The sequence below is a fragment of the Pristiophorus japonicus genome, chromosome 19 (genome assembly GCF_044704955.1).
Source record: "Pristiophorus japonicus isolate sPriJap1 chromosome 19, sPriJap1.hap1, whole genome shotgun sequence".
In the NCBI taxonomy this organism is placed as follows: domain Eukaryota; kingdom Metazoa; phylum Chordata; class Chondrichthyes; family Pristiophoridae; genus Pristiophorus; species Pristiophorus japonicus.
Window position 1 is genome coordinate 98881542 of NC_091995.1, and position 22594 is coordinate 98904135.

Sequence of the window (22594 nt, forward strand, 5' to 3'; positions counted from 1 at the left end):
GTCCCGCTGTACTGCGGCACTTTACAATCTTTCTCCATTTAAATAATAACTTACTCTTTGATCTTTTTTCTGCTAAAGTACATGACCTCACACTTTTCAACATTATACTCCATCTGTCAAATTTTTGCCCACTCACTTAGCCTGTCTATGTCCTTTTGCAGATTCTACAAGGGGGTAGAAGTTATGCTGCAGCTGTACAAAGCCCTGGTTAGACCACACCTGGAGCGCTGTGAGCAGTTCTGGGCCCCACACCTTAGGGAGGATATATCGGCCTTGGAGGGAGTGCAGCGTGGGTTTACCAGAATGGTACCCAGACTTCAAGGGTTAAGTTACAAGGAGATTACACAAATGAGGGTTGTATTCCCTGGAATTTAAAAGGTTTAAGGGGTGATCTGATAGAAATGTTTAAGATATTAAGGGGAACAGAGAGGGTGGATCGAGAGAACCTATTCCCGCTGGTTGGGGAGTCTAGGACGAGGGGGCGCAGTCTAAAAATTAGAGCCAGACCTTTCAGAGGAGTGAAATTAGGAAACACTTCTACACACAAAGGGCAGTAGAAGTTTGGAACTCTCTTCCGCAAACTGCAATTGATGCTGGGGGTCAATTGTTAATTTTAAATCGGAGATTGATAGCTTGTTAACCAAAGGTATTAAGGGATATGAGCCAAATGGGGTATATGGAGTTAGGTCACAGATCAGCTATGATTATCGAATGGCGGAACAGGCTCAAGGGGATGAATGGCCTCCTCCTGTTCCCATGTTCAAAATAAGGATTTAACTAAAAGAAATATCAAGAAATTACATATTTCACATTACATTTATCCACTGAATTGTCTTTTGGTGCGTGAATTAACGTTTTTAAACAAAGGCTTCAGCTTCACCTGGGCTCAGCAAACTTATTCGAGCCACAGTGACCTCAGTCCCTGCTTCCACCGTCTGAATATCTGCAGCACCTCACAGTGACTTACAATTAAAGAGAGAATCACACCATCAAAATCTAAATCTTAGGATCATGTACGCTAGCCTCGCAAAAGCACCAGCAAAAGAATCTTCGAAAAGTGAGATTCAGCTCTCCCCTCCCCCAGTGAAATACCAGTTCCACAATGTCTACAAATTCTTCAATGACCAGTCAGTCAGAAAGTGAGGATTCTCTTCTGCAGCCTGATCTCGAAATGAACCCATTTGTTCGAAGTACAAATGCATCTTCTGGACTCAATATACACGGTGACCTACATTCCATATTACACGGTACAACATTCTGGCTTAGCATCTGCCGTACCACCAACAGCACCACATGACATTATTTTTAGATTCCAAGTCTGGCATGTGTTTGTCACAATACTTTGAAAAGCAAACATTTGCAGGGCTATGGCGAAAGAAAGGGGGGGGGGGGGGCGGGGGGAGGGGAACTAATTGGATCGCTCTTTCAAAAAGCTGGCACAGGCACATTGGGCCGAGTGGCCTCCTCCTGTGCAGTGTTGTTCTATGTATACAGATGGAAACCAACAAAAAAGAAGAAACGCACAGTGGTTGTTCTGGAGCTTAAAATTTACAAGCAGTTTACAAATGCCTGCCGATGTAATCTCAGCAATGTACCAGTATCGATAATTACCTGGCTTCGAAGCAGGGCGCAGAGCCCAAATCCGGCACTTTTAGCATAAGCCTGTCCCAGCTAGGACAGCGTCACTGTGTGACTCATTCGCCCAGCCAAAAATGCTCTGACAGCAGATGGCATTTTTGCACATATGGTGAGCTGTGCTGCCAACTTCCGTCCCTCAAGGAGCTACAAGCTACAAGAAGCCAGACTCATTTTGCAAACCTTCTACCCATAGCTGGCTATATATTTTTTTTTTAAAAAGTAAATCATTTTGCAAACACGAATTCCATTTTTGCTCGTTTTGGTTGGACTCCAGGCTCTGCAGGGCAGCACTCAGCATTTACACCACTAAGTCCGACTCTCCTTACCCGAGTCACAGGATAGTACGTGCACAATAAACTGGGGCTACCACTCTGCGGCAGAGGTGAGCCAGCTAGCTCACAGGCATGACTAGCCGGGAATTAGATCTGAACAAGCGCCAGCATAAAAGATCAAGACAAAAGAAAGGAACAATTTTTATACAAAGCAGTGAAGATGGAGAATCAAGTCCAGTAAGTGTTATGAAAAACAGGCCACTCAGGCCTTGGAGAGAGATTAACGCAGTCTCAATTGGTGCAAAATTCATTGCTTTAACTACATGTGTTTCACAAGATACACTTCAAATAAACCAGAAAGTGATTCAGAGGCTGCAATTTAATCACAGGGTTCAAAAAATTCCCATTACCCAATGCTCAGTTGGCAGTGACATGATAGAACTGCACCGTACAGGCTAAACTGTCCCAGGTCCTGATCTCCATGCCCTTGGGTTACAGGAGGAGAAAGATCAAAGTTTTAGCAGGGGAGCTTTTCGGTACCAAGGGACTTGAGGGATATATGGATCGGGCGGGAAGTTGAAGTCAGCCATGCTCTTATTGAACGGTGGAGCAGGCTCGAGGGGCTAAATGGCCTCCTCCTGCTCCTATTTCTTATGTTATTTTGGCTGGCTGTGTCCTAACTCGCACCGAGTCCCGCTCACCCATCAGCCCCTGTGCTGGCTGCCCCATGTCCTAACTCGCATCAAGTCCCGCTCACCCATCGCTCCCTGTGCTCGCTGACCTACACTGGCTCCCGGTTAAGCAATGCCTCGATTTCAAAATTCTCATCCTTGTTTACAAATGCCTCCATGGCCTCGACCCTCCCTATCTCTGTAATCTCCTCCGGCCCCACAACATCCCCCCCACCTCCCACCCCGCCCGCGATGTCCTCAAATTCTGCCCTTGAACCATCGGTGACCGTGCCTTCAGCTGCCTGGGCCCCAAGCTCTGGAACTCCCTCCCTAAACCTCTCCGCCTCTCTTTCCTCCTTTAAGACACTCCTTAAAATCTACCTCTTTGATCTGGCCCATCGGCTGCAAGCTCTCATGTGGCTCGGTGTCAAATGTATTTATTTTCTCTTAAAAAAGCTCCCGTGAAGCACCTTGGGACACTTTAGTACGTTAAAGGCGCTATATAAATACAAGTTGTAGTTATGATCAATCCCAACTGCTGACTGCTATCCACTCACACCTGTTGTGAAGTGCCCATGACCCAGTATCAGGCATGAATATGACAGAGCTCAGCTGTGAGGCCCTCCGAAGTTGAACAGACCAATGGCAATCAGAATCTCGGCTCATTCATAGTGGCCTATGCTAAAGGAAGCATATCTCAGCAACGGTGAAGAACTTCAGATAAACTGGGGAGGAATTAGCAACAAAATAAATTGTTGACACTATTCACACAGCCAAACTGAATGCTAGTCTTGTAATGCTGTCCAGTATCTAGGATTTTTTACGTACTATACTTCTGTACTAACCTACAAAGTAAGTATGCAATACCGCTGTTTCTTAAAGTACATTCAGTTAAGAGGCCATCGCCATGACGCAGAATCACTCCAACCAACATCAAATGGACAGATTATCTAATCGTTTACCTCACGACTAGTTGTGGAACTTGCTGACTGAGATCTATCTGCACTGTGCTCCTGGAGCACCACTGCACTGCCATCATTAATTCATCACATAAAGCACTTCCACATATATCAACCAAATAAAGGGGCCGTATAAACATCAATGCACTTTTCTTTTAATGATCACTCCTAGCACAACCCATCCACAACAAATCGTTCAAACCTACGTCTGTCTTTTGGCCACCACACTCACACAGTTCCAGTCCTAAGCTGCATTCACCCTGGGTTTAATACCACTGGCCATAGACATGCAGCCAGCAACATCATCTTTTGCTAGGTCAGCCGAGCTAGGTCAGCCAGCTCTGGCCAATCCAGCAAGTCAACGACTGCAGCTCCAGCGCAGGAGTGAGCGCAGCAGTAAAGGGCACATAGGACAGTGTTACACAGTCTTTGGCTAGATGCAATGTTATTTGTGCGCTCCCTCAGTACTACCCATCAAACAGTGCGGCGCTCCCTCGGTACATCCCCTCCGACAGTGCGGCGCTCCCTCTGCACATCCCCTCCGACAGTGCGACGCTCCCTCGGCACATCCCCTCCGACACTGCGGCGCTCCCTCGGTACATCCCCTCCGACAGTGCGGCGCTCCCTCGGCACATCCCCTCCGACAGTGCGGCGCTCCCTCGGCACATCCCCTCCGACAGTGCGGCGCTCCCTCAGTACTGCCCCTCCGACAGCGCGGCACTCCCTCAGTACTGCCCCTCCGACAGTGCGGCACTCCCTCAGTACTGCCCCTCCGACAGCGCGGCACTCCCTCAGTACTGCCCCTCCGACAGCGCGGCACTCCCTCAGTACCGCCCCTCAGACGGTATGGCACTCCCTCCGACAGTACAGCACTCCCTCAGTACTGCCCCTCAGACGGTATGGCACTCCCTCCGACAGTACAGCACTCCCTCAGTACTGCCCCTCCGACAGTGCGGCACTCCCTCAGTACTGCCCCTCCGACAGTGCGGCGCTCCCTCAGTACTGCCCCTCCGACAGCACGGCACTCCCTCAGTACTGCCCCTCCAACAGTGCGGCACTCACTCGGCACATCCCCTCCGACAGTGCAGCGCTCCCTCAGCACTGCCCCTCCGACAGCGCGGCGCTCCCTCAGTACCGCCCCTCAGACAGTATGGCACTCCCTCAGTACTGCCCCTCCGACAGCGCGGCGCTCCCTCAGTACCACAATGGAGAGGTAGCTTAGATTTTGTGTGCCTGAAGCCACAACCTTGTGACTGAGGAGAAAGAGTGCGGCCCCACTGAGCCGCAGCCCACACCGGGTGTCTACAGAAAAGAAAACCCTGCACTTACACAGCTTTTATAATAAACCTTCCACGACTGGAAGGGGGTAAATGTGCCGGGCTGCGGGGAGGGGAAGGGTGGGGGATTAACTGGATGGCTCTGCCCCAGGGGCTGGGGCTGGCACGGTGGGCTGAGTGGCCTCCTCCTGTGCGCTGTGACTCTGAGGGCAGGATTGGAAGGAATGAATTGCAGAGACTGGGCCTCGGGACCCAAGTGACAGGATTACTGAGTGATTTAACCCTGATTTATTCCCCACACACAATGGGGAGATTAGCAATATTACATTAATTTATTTGACACTTAGTTTTTTTCCCAAGTCAAGGTGCAGCAACAAGCCCAGCCCAACACAACACGCCGTTCCACGAGTAAAGGGGGAAAAAAAATATCAGCGGCCTGGATTTCGGCCGCCGCACGGCTCCCCCTCACTAAAGCCGGCCAGGGACCCGCAAGAAAGCCCGAGGCCCCGAGTTGCGGCCCTGCGGCCTAGGGATACCCGGGAGCCCCCCCCACGACCAGCGCGCTCGGCTCTCGGATTGTGAGTCCGGGCCCCGCGGCGGGCCGGGGCCGGCGCCGGGCTGTGTCTCTGGGATTGTCCGGGGACGGCGGGCCCGCAGCTGCCGTTAGTCACTCACCGCCTTCTCGCTGGCTCCCGCTCCCGCTCCCCGGCCCACCCGGCCCGGCCCGGCCAATCACAGCGCCGCGCCGCCCGTGGGCGGGACCGCAGCCCTCCCCGCCAATCACACGGCAGGCTCGGCCCCCCCGCAACTCTGAGCGACAGTTCCGTTCCCCAATCAGCTGCCAGAGCTTAACCCAATTGACAGACGGGTGGGTGGCAAAGCGGAGCTACTTGATTGACAGCCCCACTGACCAATCACTATAGTGTCAACCCCTTAAAATAGGGCGGGATGACACTTATCCAATAGCAACGTACACCGACCCATGAATCGCCTGATTGACAATCGGTTCCTTCAATCAGCGCCGCACTGTCGGAGGGGCAGTACTGAGGGAGTGCCGCACTGTCGGAGGGGCAGTGCTGAGGGAGCGCCGCACTGTCGGAGGGGCAGTACTGAGGGAGTGCCGCACTGTCGGAGGGGCAGTACTGAGGGAGCGCCGCACTGTCGGAGGGGCAGTACTGGGGGAGGACCGCACTGTCGGAGGGGCAGTACTGAGGGAGTGCCGCACTGTCGGAGGGGCAGTACTGAGGGAGCGCCGCACTGTCGGAGGGGCAGTACTGAGGGAGTGCCGCACTGTCGGAGGGGCTGTACTGAGGGAGTGCCGCACTGTCGGAGGGGCAGTACTGAGGGAGTGCCGCACTGTCGGAGGGGCAGTACTGAGGGAGCGCCGCACTGTCGGAGGGGGAAATAGAGTATGAGAGGAAGCGTGCTGCGAACATAAAAACTGACTGAAAAAGCTTCTATAGATATGTGAAGAGAAAAAGATTAGTGCAGTCAGATTCAGGTGAATTTATAATGAGGAACAAAGAAATGGCAGACCAGTTGAACAAATACTTCGGTTGTGTCTTCACGAAGGAAGATACAAATGACCTTCCGGAAATACTAAGGGACACAGGGTCTAGTGAGATGGGGGAACTGAAGGAAATCCTTATTAGTCAGGAAATTGTGTTGGGGAAATTGATGGGATTGAAGGCCGATAAATCCCCAGGGACTGCTAGTCTGCATCCCAGAGTACTTAAGGAAGTGACCCTAGAAATAGTGGATGCATTGGTGATCATTTTCCAACAGTTTATCGACTCTGGATCAGTTCCTATGGACTGGAGGGTAGCTAATGTAACAGCACTTTTAAAAAAGGGAGGGAGAGGGAAAGCGGGAAATTATAGACCGGTTAGCCTGACATCAGTAGTGGAGAAAATGTTGGAATCAATTATTAAAGATGTAATAACAGCGCATTTGGAAAGCAGTGACAGGATCGGTCCAAGTCAGCATGGATTTATGAAAGGGAAATCATGCTTCTAGAATTTTTTGAGGATGTAACTAGTAAGTGGACAGGGGAGAACCAGTGGGTGTGGTGTATTTGGACTTTCAAAAGGTTTTTGACAAGGTCCACACAAGAGATTGGTGTGCAAAATTAAAGCACATGGTATTGGGGGTAATGTACTGACGTGGATAGAGAACTGGTTGGCAGACAGGAAGCAGAGAGACGGGATAAACGGGTCCTTTTCAGAATGGCAGGCAGTGACTAGTGGGGTGCCGCAGGGGTCAGTGCTGGGACCCCAGCTCTTTACAATATACATTAAAGATTTAGATGAAGGAATTGAGAGTAATATCTCCAAGTTTGCAGATGACACTAAGCTGGGTGGTGGTGTGAGCTGCGAGGAGAATGCTAAGAGGCTGCAGGGTGACTTGGACAGGTTAGGTGACTGGGCAAATGCATGGCAGATGCAGTATAATGTGGATAAATGTGAGGTTATCCATTTTGGGGGCAGAATATTATCTGAATGGTGGCAGATTAGGAAAAGGGGAGGTGCAACGAGATCTGGGTGTCATGGTTCATCAGTCACTAAAAGTGGGCACGCAGGTACAGCAGGCGGTCAAGAAGGCAAATGGTATGTTGGCAGGAGCAGGGTGATCTTAATGCAGTTGTACAGGGCCTTAGTGAGGCCTCACCTGGAATATTGTGTTCAGTTTTGGTCTCCTAGTCTGAGGAAGGACGTTCTTGCTATTGAGGGAGTGCAGCGAAGGTTCACCAGACTGATTCCCGGGATGGCTGGGCTGTCATATGAGGAGAGACTGGATCAACTGGGCCTTTATTCACTAGAGTTTAGAAGGATGAGAGGGGATCTCGTAGAAACGTATAAGACTCTGACGGGACTGGACAGGTTGGATGCGGGAAGAATGCTCCCGATGTTTGGGAAGTCCAGAACCAGGGGTCTTGGTCTTAGGATAAGGGGTAGGCCATTTAGGACTGAGATGTGGAGAAACTTCTTCACTCAGAGTTGTTAACTTGTGGAATTCCCTGCCGCAGAGAGTTATTGATGCCAGTTCATTGGATATATTCAAGAGGGAGTTAGATGTGGCCCTTACAGCTAAAGGGATCAAGGGGTATGGAGAGAAAGCAGGAAAGGAGTACTGAAGTTGCATGATCATCCATGATCATATTGAATGGCGGTGCAGGCTCGAAGGGCCGAATGGCCTACTCCTGCCCCTATTTTCTATGTTTCTATGTTTCTATAGGAGCAGGGAGGTCTCACTGCAGTTGTACAGGGCCTTGGTGAGGTCTCACCTGGAATATTGTGTTCAGTTTTGGTCTCCTAATCTGAGGAAGGATGTTCTTGCTATTGAGGGAGTGCAGCGAAGGTTCACCAGACTGATTCCTAGGATGGCAGGACTGACATATGAGGAGAGACTGGATCGACTGGGTCTGTATTCACTGAAGTTTAGAAGAATGAGAGGGGATCTCATGGAAACATATAAAATTCTGACGGGACTGGACAGGTTAGATGCAGGAAGAATGTTCCCGATGTTGGGGAAGTCCAGAACCAGGGGACACAGTCTAAGGATAAGGGGTAAGCCATTTAGGACCGAGGTGAGGAGAAACTTCTTCACTCAGAGAGTGGTTAACCTGTGGAATTCCCTACCGCAGAGAGTTGTTGATGCCAGTTCATTGAATATATTCAAGAGGGAGATAGATAAGGCCCTTACGACTAAAGGGATCAAGGGGTATGGAGAGAAAGCAGGAAAGGGGTTCTGAGGGAATGATCAGCCATGATCATATTGAATGGTGGTGCAGGCTGGAAGGGCTTAATGGCCTACTCCTGCACCTATTTTCTATGTTTCTATGTCGGAGGGGCAGTACTGAGGGAGTGCCGCACTGTCGGAGGGGCAGTACTGAGGGAGCGCCGCACTGTCGGAGGGGCAGTACTGAGGGAGCGTTGCACTGTCGGAGGGGCAATACTGAGAGAGCGCCGCACTGTCGGAGGGGCAGTACTGAGGGAGCACCGCACTGTCGGAGGGGCAGTACTGAGGGAGCGCCGCACTTTCGGAGGGGCAGTACTGAGGGAGCGGCGCACTGTCGGTTGGGCAGTATTGAGGGAGCGCCGAAATGTCGGAGGGGCAGTACTGAGGGAGCGCCGCACTGTCGGAGGGGCAGTACTGAAGGAGCACGGCACTGTCAGAGGGGCAGTACTGAGGGAGCACGGCACTGTCAGAGGGGCAGTACTGAGGGAGCACCGCACTGTCGGAGGGGCAGTACTGAGGGAGCACCGCACTGTCGGAGGGGCAGTACTGAGGGAGCACGGCACTGTCAGAGGGGCAGTACTGAGGGAGCACCGCACTGTCGGAGGGGCAGTACTGAGGGAGCACAGCACTGTCAGAGGGGCAGTACTGAGGGAGCACCGCACTGTCAGAGGGGCAGTACTGAGGGAGCACCGCACTGTCGGAGGGGCAGTACTGAGGGAGCACAGCACTGTCAGAGGGGCAGTACTGAGGGAGCACCGCACTGTCGGAGGGGCAGTACTGAGGGAGCACAGCACTGTCAGAGGGGCAGTACTGAGGGAGCACAGCACTGTCAGAGGGGCAGTACTGAGGGAGCACCGCACTGTCGGAGGGGCAGTACTGAGGGAGCGCCGCACTGTTGGAGGAGCTGTCTTTCAGATGAGACGTTCCAGGCCCCGTCTGCCCTCTCAGGTGGATGTAAAAGATCCCACGGCCACTATTGGAAGACAAACCGGCGAGTTCTCCCCAGTGTCCTGGGATCAACATTTCTACCCCAATCAACATAATTGAAAAACAGATTCTCTGGTCATTATCACATTGCTGTGTGTGGGAGCTTGCTGTGCGCAAATTGGCTGCCGCGTTTCCCACATTACAACAGTGACTACACTCCAAAAGTACTTCATTGGCTGTAAAGCATTTGGGACGTCCTGAGATTGTAAAATAAGTTGTAGAAATGAAAAAAACTTTCTATCTATCTACCATGCCGAACACCACAGCGCATTGAAGAGTTGATCTTTAATCAGATATGACAGATTTCTCTGTGTTTGTTTTTCCTTTTTGACTTACATACTTGGAAACCAAAAACTGACTCTGTGTGCACTGGTCTTGATCAAAGAGGTATTGCAGTAATGATAGCTAAGTGGCACCAAAGTAAATTATATAGTTCTTTGAAGTTGACAGACTCTATAATCGAGTTTATTGCTAAAAATCTGTAATTATCTTTCTGTCTCACTTCCAGAGAACAAATATGGCTCATTTTCTTTTTTTTTCTAATCCTTACTTCCTCCGGTTTGCATTTTTTTTTCTTTCTTTACATCGCTGGGTTGTGCATCTTCTCCTGATCGAAACGGTGGGCGAGGAGCCATCTAGTGGTGGGTGAGGCATCTGATGGTTCTTGTTCTGTGCTTCTCCTCTCTCAAAGGCACCCACTCTTACTGTGGCACTGAGGCTGAGACCCTCACACAACCAGGCCCAGCGGCCATTACACTTGTGTGAACCTTGGCAGTGGGCTGTTCGACTCTGGGAGGGCTCACAGCCCGATTATATCCTACCCCCCAGTGTCCAGACATGTGCACTATCCCAGTGGCACTGGATCGATATCCCTTGCTCAAACGGAGTCCCCTTGCCCTTGTTACGGGTCCCGTGGCTAATTGTTCCAGGAGGAGGCCATTCAGCCCCTCGAGTCCGCGCCGCCATTCAATTAAATCATGACTGATCTGCACCTCAATTCCATTTACCCGCCTTTACTCCATATCCCTCTGTACCCATACCCAACATAAAGCTATCAATCTCAGCTTCGAAAGCTCCAATTGACCCCCTCGGCCACAACAGCCTTTTTGAGGGGAGAGAGTTCCAGATTCCCACTGCCCTTTGTGTGAAGAAGTGTTTCCTGACATCACCCCTGAACGGCCTGGCTCTAATTTTAAGATTGTGCCCACCTTGTTCTGGACTATTCCACCAGAGGAAGCAGTTTCTCTCTGCATTCCTACATTACAACAGCAACAACATAGTAAAATGTCCCAAGGTGCTTCACAGGAGTGTTATCAAACAAAGATTACAAAGTGATCACACTTCCAAAAGCCCTTCATTGACCGTGAATCGCATTGGGACGTCTTGCTTTAGAAATGCAAGACATTCATTTTTCTTTATCTACCCTATCAAACACTTTTAACATCTTAACATTTTGATCAGATCATCTCTCAATCTTCCACACTGAAGGGAATACGAGCCTAGTGTATGCAACCTGGCCTCATAATTTAACCTTTTCATCCCCGGGTATCATTCTGGTGAATCTGCCCTCCACTCCCTCCAAGGCCAATACATCATAAGAACATCAGAATTAGGAGCAGGAGCCGGCCATTCGGCCCCTCGAGCCTGCTCCACCATTCAATAAGATCATGGCTGATCTTCGACCTCAACTCCACTTTCCCGCCCGATCCCCAAATCCCTCGATTCCCTCAATATCCAAAAATCTATCGCCCTCTGTCTGGAATATACTCAACGACTGAGCCTCCACAGCCCTCTGGGGCAGAAAATTCCAAAGATTCACCACCCTCTGAGTGAAGAGATTCCTCCTCATCTCAGCCCTAAATGGCCGACCCCTTATCCTGAGACTGTGTGACCCCTGGTTCTAGACTCCCCAGCCCGGGGGGAACATTTTCTCAGCATTAACCCTGTCAAGCCCCTGAAGAATTTTATATATTATCAGATCGCCTCTCATTCTTATAAACTCTGAGGAATATCGGCCTAGCCTACTCAATCTCTCCTCATAGGACAATCCCCCCCATCCCAGGAATGAACCTTCGTTGCACTCCCTCTATGGCAAGTATGTCTTTCCTGAGGTGTGGCTCGAACAAGGTCAGAGATGCGATTTCCCTTTAAGTGGCGGGGGGAGGGGGGAGGGGAGGGGAGTGCGTTAACGGCTTAGCCTGCGGTTAAAATGAAGCTTGTTTTTTTTTTTCTTTCAGTGCAGTTTTGCCCGCAGACTCCCTGTGTCGAGCTGCAAAACTTCACACGGTGCAATAGTTGAGTGACACAGGAAATAAGCCTGATAGTGAACAAAACCCCGCCCCCACACCCCCCCACCCCCAACTGGCATCGACAAGAGAAGCAGATCTCCAAGCATCATATTTTTTTTTTTTTTTTTACGATAGCGGACAGAGATTGGGCTGGTTGGCCGGGAGAGGGGTGCAGGGGGAGGGAACACAGGTCAGGCCCGGCCCGTCCTGTGCCAGTCCTGCTTTGAGGATTGAAGGTGCCTTCGCTGTGTGAGTGGGTACAGGGAGGGTTGCTTGCACTGCCTCCCCTCAGTTGAACCTCTGAGCTAAGTGTGGAGGTTGTGGTTTTCCTGTGCTGCAGGAAGAGATTGGAACCAATTTTCTTTTTTTTGAAAAAAAATGATCTTTTGACGATTTGCAGCGGAGGGTGTGGAGGGGTTGGGGTGGGGGGTGGCTCTCGAACTAGTCATTTCTCTCCGTACCTGGCGCCCTGTGGTTCGGGAGCTCTTAAAAGCTCGAAGCGAACATCTGGAACCTGCCGTGAAGTAAAGTTCGAACGTGGTTGAACTAGTTCTCTTTTGAGGGTTTTTTTTTTTTCTGTCCCCTCCTCCCTCACTCCCCCACCACCCCCCCCCCCCGACTCCCTCCCTCCCACCCTCGCCGCCACTCCCGCTCTCGCCGTGCACGCACACACACCACCACGCACCCCCTCCGGGTCTAGCCAAGCGCCTTCCTTCCCTCTTTTTCCCCCCCGACTGGCGAGGAGTCTTCGGTCCCGAATGGAGGCCCTGGCCAAGTACGAGTTCACCGGCAGCGGCGAGGACGAGCTGAGCTTCAAGAAAGACGACGTGCTTAAGGTAAAAAAAAAAGGAAACCTCCGTCCTCGATCCGCGCGCCGGCTCTCCGATATCCTGTGCCGCGGGGTTACGCCGCTGTGAGAAAAAAAATAACACATCTCAAACTCGCTGCCGAGGCACAGAGAGAAACCCAGGCAGAATGTGGAACGGGGGCTTTCTGTCAACTCCCCGGTAGTTCTGCTCAACGTTCCTGCCCTGTACTTAGCCAGTTATTTGTTAGCGAGGGTGGGGGGGGGGAGTGCGGGCGGGGGGGTGGGGGGGGGGTGGGGGGGAGTGCGGGCTGGGGGATGGGGGGTGGTGGGGGGGGGGGAGTGCGGGCGGGGGGGTGGGGGGGGGGGTGGTCCGGACAAATACCTTGTGGTGAAGGACCAAAAATTAACAAGAAAGAAAGACGTGCATTTCTATAGCGCCTTTCACGACCACCGGATGTCCCAAAGCGCTTTACAGCCAATGAAGTACTTTTTGGAGTGCGCTCGCTGTTGTAATGTGGGAAACGCGGCAGCTAATTTTGCGCACAGCAAGCTCCCACACACAGCAATGTGATAATGACCCAGATCATCTGTTTTAGTGATGTTGATTGAAGGATAAATATTGGCCCCAGGACACCGGGGAGAACTCCCCTGCTCTTCTTCGAAATTGTGCCACGAGATCTTTTACGTCCACCCGAGAGGGCAGACGGGGCCTCGGTTTAATGTCTCACCCGAACAAAGATAAGAAACTTGAGTTGAGGCCGGTGGAACTGAAAGATCAATCGCAAACATGGGTCGCTCGGTCAACGAGTTCGTCCGGGGCGACATTTCACCCCAATTTCTGGGGGTAAATTTGGGGATCTACACGAAACGCGCGGGTTAGAGAGGGCTCCCCATTTCTCATTGTGCTGACACCCCCACTGCGTGGTTCTTGGGTGGGGGCAGAATGGGGGTTGGCGCCTGAATCACAATCACTGTCCAATATCCCCGCCACACTCGCTCATAAAGACCGGGTGCTTGTAGACAGTACTGAGCGGCTGCTGGTGCCCAGTTACACCATTAGCCCGGCAGACCTCCGAGCCTTTAGCTGAGGAGCGGGGGTGAGAACGTTCCCAACACAGTTATTTTCTTGCAATAGTAGCTGGGCTGCCTCTCTCCCTACAACTCTTCTTGTTCACTGCCAATTAGATTAGGAATTATCATCGTCAATAAGACTTAACGCGCAAAGGGGCACCAACAATTAACTGCATGTTAGAAGTAACTTAAAGGAAACTTAACAAATTAAATCAAAATATGATCGCTGATGTCGAGCGTAAGGGAGTTGGATAAGTACCTGAAGGGAAAAAAAAATGGCAGGGCTACGGGAAAAGGGCGGGGGAGTGGGACTGGCTGAGGTGCTCTTGCAGAGAGCTCACACGGGCTCGACGGAACGAATGGCCCCCTGTGCTGTAACCGTTCTATGATTCTCTGGGGCACAGTCTCAGGATAAGGGGTCGGCCATTTAGGACTGAGATGAGGAGGAATTTCTTCACTCAGAGGGAGGTGAATCTTTGGAATTCTCTGCCCCAGAGGGCTGTGGAGGCTCAGTCGTTGAGCATATTCAAGGCTGAGATCGATAGATTTTTGGATATTTGAATCGAGGGATATGGGGAGCGGGCGGGAAAGTGGAGTTGAGGTCGAAGATCAACCATGATCTGATTGAATGGTGGAGCAGGCTCGAGGGGCCGAATGGCCGACTCCCGCTCCTATTCCTTATGGTCTTATGATTCTATGCACTCCAGTCCCTCTGATGCCACAGCCTCAACTCTATAAAGTAACGGGGCACCGTGGGGTTTCCCAGCAGGACGGTGGGGCTCGGGGGGAATGTGGACTGCCCCCTCAGCCTTCTCTCTCACTCTCTCTGACCCCCGGGCTCCCCTTGTCTGCCACTCGCCCACTGGGGGAGCAGAACCACCACTCAGGCTCGAGGGCCACCCCTAATCCTCCTTCAAGACCTCCGCTCACAAAGGAAGTGTCGTTCTAGCTTTTTTTTCAATGGTTTCGATTACAGGACCCCCAGTTTTCTCCCCGAGCCCATAACTTCTCTTCAATTTGAGTTAGGGTGCATCAAAGGAAAGAAAGACTTGGATTTATATCGCGCCTTTCACGGCCACCGGACGTCCCAAAGCGCTTTACAGCCAATGAAGTACTTTTTTTGGAGTGTAGTCACTGTTGTAATGAGGGAAACGCGGCAGCCAATTTGCGCACAGCAAGCTCCCACACACAGCAATGTGATAATGACCCAGATAATCTGTTTTAGTGATGTTAATTGAGAGATAAATATTGGCCCCAGGACACCGGGGAGAACTCCCCTGCTCTTCTTTGAAATAGTGCCGTGGGATCTTTTACATCCACCTGAGAGAGCAGACGGTGCCTCGGTTTAACGTCTCATCCGAAAGATGGCACCTCCGACAGTGCGGCGCTCCCTCAGTACTGCCCCTCCGACAGTGCGGCGCTCCCTCAGTACTGCACCTCCGACAGTGCGGCGCTCCCTCAGTACTGCCCCTCCGACAGTGCGGCGCTCCCTCAGTACTGCCCCTCCGACAGTGCGGCGCTCCCTCAGTACTGCCCCTCCGACAGTGCGGCGCTCCCTCAGTACTGCCCCTCCGACAGTGCGGTGCTCCCTCAGTACTGTTCCTCCAACAGTGCGGCGCTCCCTCAGTACTGCCCCTCCGACAGTGTGGCGCTCCCTCAGTACTGCCCCTCCGACAGTGCGGCGCTCCCTCAGTACTGCCCCTCCGACAGTGTGGCACTCCCTCAGTACTGCCCCTCCGACAGTGCGGCGCTCCCTCAGTACTGCCCCTCCGACACTGCGGCACTCCCTCAATTCTGCCCCTCCGACAGTGCGCCGCTCCCTCAATACTGCCCCTCCGACAGTGCAGCACTCCCTCAGTACCTTCCCTCCGACAGTGCAGCACTCCCTCAGTACCTTCCCTCCGACAGTGCGCACTCCCTCAGTACTGCCCCTCTGACAATGCGGCGCTCCCTCAGCACTGCACTGGGTGTGTCAGCCTAGATTTTTGTGCTCAGATCTCTGGAGTGGGACTTGAACCCACGACCTTCTGATTCAGAGGCGAGAGTGTTGCCCACTGAGCCACAGCTGACAAATTCCTGATAACGGTGATTCTGATTTAAAGAGGATATTTTCCCAGTTGTGAATTAGTCTTGTCCGGTCTCCTCCCACACTTTCCAATTGAATGTTTACTCCCCCTTCCGGCACGGGCTCGATGGGCCGAATGGCCTCTTTCAGTGCTGTAACCATTCTATGATTCTGTTCGATCTATAAGTCTTTCTGCCCTCGCTGGTTCCTTTCTGCGGTGAAAGTTCAAACAACAGCCTCCATCTCATCCTCGCCTGTTTTGTATTGCACCTTGAGTGGTGAGTGTCGGCGGGCTGCTCGACTATGGAGGCTGTCACTGCCAGGCTGGATCCTGCCTATCCCGGCACACGGACCTTACAGCTGTTACCATTCGATGGTGATCAGGAGCAGGAGCCCTGGCCGGAGTGTGGGATGGGCACAGAAATCCTGGGGATCGAAGCCGGGACATTATTATTCCTCGCAATCCACCAACAAAACTGTCGGCGTGGGTATATCGCCGTGAGCCGTCTCTGTGACAGGTTCAGCTGCTCACAGGAGCGGATACCCTCATCCGTGCCTTTATTGCCTCGAGACTTGACTATTCCAACGCACTCCTGGCTGGCCTCCCACATCCTACCCTACGTAAACTAGAGGTGATCCAAAGCTCGGCTGCCTCGTGTCCTAACTCGCACCGAGTCCCACTCACCCATCACCCCCTGTGCTCACTGCCCCGTGTCCTAACTCACACCAAGTCCCGCTCACCCATCACCCCCTGTGCCCCCGTGTCCCGCTCACCCATCACCCCCTGTGCTCGCTGCCCCGTGTCCTAACTCACACCGAGTCCCGCTCACCCATCACCCCCTGTGCTCGCTGCCCCGTGTCCTAACTCCCACCAAGTCCCTCTCACCCATCTCCCCCTGTGCTCGCTGCCCCATGTCCTAACTCGCACCCAGTCCCGCTCACCCATCACCCCCTGTGCTCGCTGCCCCGTGTCCTAACTCGCACCGAGTCCTGCTCACCCATCACCCCCTGTGCTCGCTGTCCCGTGTCCTAACTCGCACCGAGTCCCGCTCACCCATCACCCCCTGTGCTCACTGCCCCGTGTCCTAACTCACACCGAGTCTCACTCACCCATCACCCCCTGTGCTCGCTGCCCCGTGTCCTAACTCGCACCCAGTCCCGCTCACCCATCACCCCCTGTGCTCGCTGCCCCGTGTCCTAACTCGCACCCAGTCCCGCTCACCCATCACCCCCTGTGCTCGCTGCCCCATGTCTTAACTCGCACCCAGTCCCACTCACCCATCACCCCCTGTGCTCGCTGACCTACATTGGTTCCCGGTCTGGCAATGCTTCGATTTTAAAATTCTCATCCTTATTTACAAATCCCTCCATGGCCCTCGCCCCTCCCTATCTCTGTAATCTCCTCCAGCCCCACAACCCCCCGAGATCTCTGCGCTCCTCTAATTCTGCCCTCCTGAGCATCCCTGATTATAATCGCTCCACCATCGGTGGCCGTGCCTTCTGTTACCTGGGCCCCAAGCTCTGGAACTCTCAATCACAATATCGAGACATTGCCAGACCAGGAGCCAATGTAGGTCAGTGAGCACAGGGGGTGATGGGTGAGCGGGACTGGGTGCGAGTTAGGACACGGGGCAGCGAGCACAGGGGGTGATGGGTGAATGGGATTCGGTGCGAGTTAGGACATGGGGCAGTGAGCACAGGGGGTGATGGGTGAGCGGGACTCGGTGCGAGTTAGGACACGGGGCAGTGAGCACAGGGGGTGATGGGTGAGCGGGACTGGGTGCGAGTTAGGACACTGGGCAGCGAGCACAGGGGGTGATGGGTGAGTGGGACTCGTTGCGAGTTAGGACACGGGACGGACGAGCTTTGGATGAGCTGGTGTTCACGGAGGGTGGTTGGTGGGAGGCTGGCCAGTCTGGAGGTAACGGATGGGAGCTTAAATATGTGGCCCGTTGTCTAGCAGACACTGAGCGGCCTGACAATTGAGGCGGGGTGAGTAGGCAGCTGGGAGCAGGGCAGGCCGCGAGCCAGTGTGGCGGTGTTGCAGGGTAACGGCTCGATCAGAGTATACTTGTTACACTGGGTTTGCGGGTGCCCAATGCCCCTGTCAGACCCCCTTGGCATGGTGCAGAGGTGGCAGGAGGCTCAGAAGCAACGTCTGGTTCAAGATGCAGAGCAGCCTGTCGATAGCTTAAGAAAAGACAGTGCCCGGCTCCCATACTGAGCAGCCACGGACTGAGAGTCTGGGGCTACAATTTAACCACAGTACCTTTCCCATCAGCTGTGGCTCAGTGGGTAGCACACCCGCCTCTGAGTCAGAAAGTTGTGTGTTCAAGTCCCACTCCAGGGACTTGAGCCCATAGAAAATCTAGGCCGACACTCCCAGTGCAGTACTGAGGGAGTGCCGCACTATCGGAGGGGCAGTACTGAGGGAGCGCCGCACTGTCGGAGGGGCAGTACTGAGGGAGCGCCGCAGTGTCGGAGGGGCAGTACTGAGAGAGTGCCGCACTATCGGAGAGGCAGTACTGAGGGAGCCCCGCACTGTCGGAGGGGCAGTACTGAGGGAGCGCCGCACTATCGGAGGGGCAGTACTGAGGGAGTGCCGCAGTGTCAGAGGGGCAGTACTGAGGGAGTGCCGCACTATCGGAGGGGCAGTACTGAGGGAGCCCCGCACTGTCGGAGGGGCAGTGCTGAGGGAGCCCCGCACTGTCGGAGGGGCAGTGCTGAGAGAGCCCCGCACGGTCGGAGGGGCAATGCTGAGGGAGCCCCGCACTGTCGGAGGTGCTGTCTTTCAGATGAGACGTTAAACCGAGGCCCCGTCTGCTCCCTCAGGTGGATGTAAAAGATCCCATGGCACTATTTTGAAGAAGAGCAGGGGAGTTATCCCCGGTGTCCTGGCCAATTATCATCATAGGCAGTCCCTCAAACACGAGGAAGACTTGCTTCCACTCTAAAAGTGAGTTCTCAGGTGACTGTACAGTCCAATACGGGAATTACAGTCTCTGTCACAGGTGGGACAGACAGTGGTTGAGGGAAGGGGAGGGTGGGACTGGTTTGTCGCACGCTCCTTCCGCTGCCTGCGCTTGGTTTCTGCATGCTCTCGGCGACGAGACTCGAGGTGCTCAGCACCCTCCCGGATGCACTTCCTCCACTTAGGGCGGTTTTTGGCCAGGGACTCCCAGGTGTCAGTGGGGATGTTGCACTTTATCAGTGAGGCTTTGAGGGTGTCCCTTGTAACGTTTCCTCTGCCCACCTGGGGCTCGTTTGCCGTGAAGGAGTTCCGAGTAGAGCGCTTGCTTTGGGAGCCTTGTGTCGGGGGCATGCGGACAATGTGGCCCTGCCCAGCGGAGCTGGTCGAGTGTGGTCAGTGCTTCGATGCTGGGGATGTTGGCCTGATCGAGAACACTGACGTTGGTGTCCCTCAACCAACATCACTATAACAGATGATCTGGGTCATTATCACATTGTTATTTGTGGGAGCAAATTGGCCGTCGCGATTCATACATTACAACTATCCCTCAAAAAGTACTTCATTGGCTGTAAGATGCCTTGGGGCGTGATGAAAGGCGCTATATAAATGCAAGATCTTTCTTTCTTCGAACTCACCAGCCTCTTCCAGCATCCCAGCTCCTCGCAGAACAGTTCAATCCTGCATCTCTGACTCCACCAGAAAATATATATGTATTATTTTTGATTAAAAGGGACCTTTTTGGGAGTCAGTCTCTAGCGGGTCCCTTTAAGGACCCCAGGTTTGGCTCCCGAGCGCCTGAAAAGAATTAACGACAGCAGCAGGCAGGCTGCATTGCTCAAACCAATTTCTCCAGTGGGCCCGAGGTAGGTGTTCGGCCCTAGATTTGTAAATGGGCCTAACTGAGTGTCACACTCCAATATGGCGGGTGGCCTACGTCCAGCGCGGAATAGGTGCGCGCACGCCACCCGCCATGTTGGACCCGCAGGCGTCCATTTTGCGCCTGTAACACGGGCGGGCGCGTTGCGATCGAATTTCCAGGTCTATTATTGTGTCTTTATTCTGTGGCGAGCAACATTTTGAGGATTGAGCCTCATACCTCACTGCGGACACGGAACGGCAACTGAAAGGGTTTTCAACTCTCTGTCGCTTCTTTTTATCAGCAGATCTTGCTAAAGACTCATGCTGTGTTTTTTTTCATACACCCTTCGGTAGTTGCTTTTCTGGACGTTTATGTACCAAAAAAAGGCTAACGGAACGCTGGCCTTTATATCTGGAGGACTAGAATACAAGGGGGTAGAAGTTATACTGCAGCTGTACAAAGCCCTGGTTAGACCCCACCTGGAGCTCTGTGAGCACCGCACCTTAGGAGGATATATTGGGCTTGGAGGGAGTTTTACCAGAATGATACCTGGACTTCAAGGGTTAAGTTACAAGAAGAGATTACACAAACTAGGGTTGTGTTCCCTGGAATTTAGAAGGTTCAGTGGCGATCTGATCGAAATGTTTAAGATACTAAGGGGAACAGAGAGGGTAGATGGAGAGAGACGATTCCCACCAGTTGGGGAGTCTAGGAGTAGGGGACATAGTCTAAAAATTAGAGCCAGACCTTTCAGGGGTGAAGTTAGGAAACACTTCGACACACACTCAGGGCGGTTTAAGTTTGGAACTCTCTTCAGCAAACGGCAATTGACGCTTGGGGTCAATTGTTAATTTTAAATCTGAGATTGGCAGCTTTTTTGTATTAAGGTATTAAGGAATATGGGCCAAATCAAAAAAACATGCAAACTTGACACTAAAAGAGTCCCAATATATGTCTTAGCATGGAAACTGTTGCTCAAACAAAACAGGTTAGTGTTATTTTATCCGGGAACTTTTCACAACCTGGTTTTAAAATGCATTGAGGAAACATTCTCTTTGCAGTTATTTTTATAGAAAGTCGATTACTCTAAGGTCACAGGTCAGTCAGTTGGTTTCGAGCAAAGGCCTTGAAATGAACAGATAGCTTTTCTTTTAAAAAACTGTAGACAATAAAACTGTAAACCTGGACATAAAATATTGGAAACATGCAGAAAAGTCCACCAGTATCTGTAAAAGAAAAAATTATTGTGTTTTGGGTGCAACCGTTCATCAGACCCACATCCCACATAGAGCTAGGTTGTAGGTCAGTCACGATCTCATGGAATGGCGGAGCAGGCTTGAGAGGCTGAACGGTCTCCTCCTGATCCTATGTTCCCACCGTGTCCGCACCGGCAACCAAGAGCTATCCAGCCTAATCCCACTTTCCCGCTCTCGGTCTGTAGCCCTGTGGGTTACGGCACTTCAGGTGCACATCCAAGTACTTTTTAAATGTGGTGAGGGTTTCTGCCTCTACCACCCTTTCAGGCCGTGAGTTCCAGACCCCCACCACCCTCTGGGTGAAGACATTTCCCCTCAAATCCCCTCTAAACCTCCCCCCAATTACTTTAAATCTATGCCCCCTGGTTGTTGACCCCTCTGTTAAGGGAAACAGTTGTTAACCTGTGGAATTCTCTACCGCAGGAAGTTGTTGAGGTCAGTTCATTAGATATATTCAAAAGGGAGTTAGATGTGGTCCTTACGGCTAAAGGGATCAAGGGGTATGGAGAGAAAGCAGGAAAGGGGTACTGAAGTTGCATGATCAGCCATGATCTTATTGAATGGCGGTGCAGGCTCGAAGGGCTGAAGGCCGACTCCTGCACCTATTTTCTATGTTTCTATGTTTCCTATCCACTCTATCCAGGTCCCTCATAATTTTATACACCTCAATAAGGCCTCCCTCAGCCTCCTCTGTTCCAAAGAAAACAACCCCAGCCTATCCAATCTTTCCTCATCACTAAAATTCTCCAGTCCTGGCAACATCCTGGTAAATCCCCTCTGTACCCTCTCCGGTGTTCAATTGTGATTTTAATTTCTGGGCTATTTTATGAATACCAAAATTGCAGCTGCAACACTGAATTTTGCACACAGAACAGGAGTGTGACATAGCAAGTGTGACGGATGTGAGTCATAACGTTATGAGATAGATGATCGATATACGCACAGAGATCTTGCAGATTGAGATTTCCTCAAATAATGAGCAAAATTAGCAGTTTAGTGAGAGCATGCGAGTTCCCGTCAGCGTTCAGTGCTTGACGCAGGTCGTGTTATCGGGGTTGGTGCTGACGTTCGAAGCACCCCTCCCTCCGTGGCACAACACAAGCACACAGCACGTAGAGGTTCATGGTACGGAGATACACATTTTGTGTAAAAGGGCTGTCTGCTTTACAGGGAAGAAATGGCGCAACGTGAGAAAGAGAGAAAGAAAGAGAGAGAGAGGAAGAGAGAGAGAAAGAAAGAGAGAACTCTCATTTATATGCCTCACTTGACCTCAGGACATCCCAAAATGCTTTAAAATCAAAGAAATACTTTTGAAGTGTGGTCACTGCTGTAATTTAGGGAAATGTGGCAAACAATTTGCACACAGCAAGCTCCCACAAACAGCAATGTGATAATGACCAGACTATCTATTTTAGTGATGTGGATTGAGGGATAAATATTGGCCCCAGGACACCGGGGAGAACTCCCCTGCTCTTCTACGAAATAGTGCCATGGGATCTTTTACGTCCACCTGAGAGAGCAGACGGGGCCTCGGTTTAACGTCTCATCAGAAAGGCGGCACCTCCGACAGTGTGGCGCTCCCTCAGCACTGCCCCTCCGACAGTGCAGCGCTCCCTCAGTACTGCCCCTCCGACAGTGCGGCGCTCCCTCAGTACTGCCCCTCCGACAGTGCGGCGCTCCCTTAGTACCATCCCTCCGACAGAGCGGCGCACCCTCAGTACTATCCCTCTGACA

General features: G+C 52.2%; 1 protein-coding gene across 1 annotated transcript in view; it reads left to right on the plus strand.

Annotated features, from left to right (window-relative positions):
- Positions 1–12442: 12442 nt before the first annotated feature.
- The window catches only part of LOC139230096 (GRB2-related adapter protein 2-like), a 70929-nt gene continuing 60777 nt past the window's right edge, over positions 12443–22594 (plus strand). Inside the window, exon 1 of the mRNA XM_070861911.1 lies at positions 12443–12666. Coding sequence (XP_070718012.1) covers positions 12589–12666 — 78 coding nt within the window. The 5' untranslated portion in view covers positions 12443–12588. The remainder of the gene's footprint in view (positions 12667–22594) is intronic.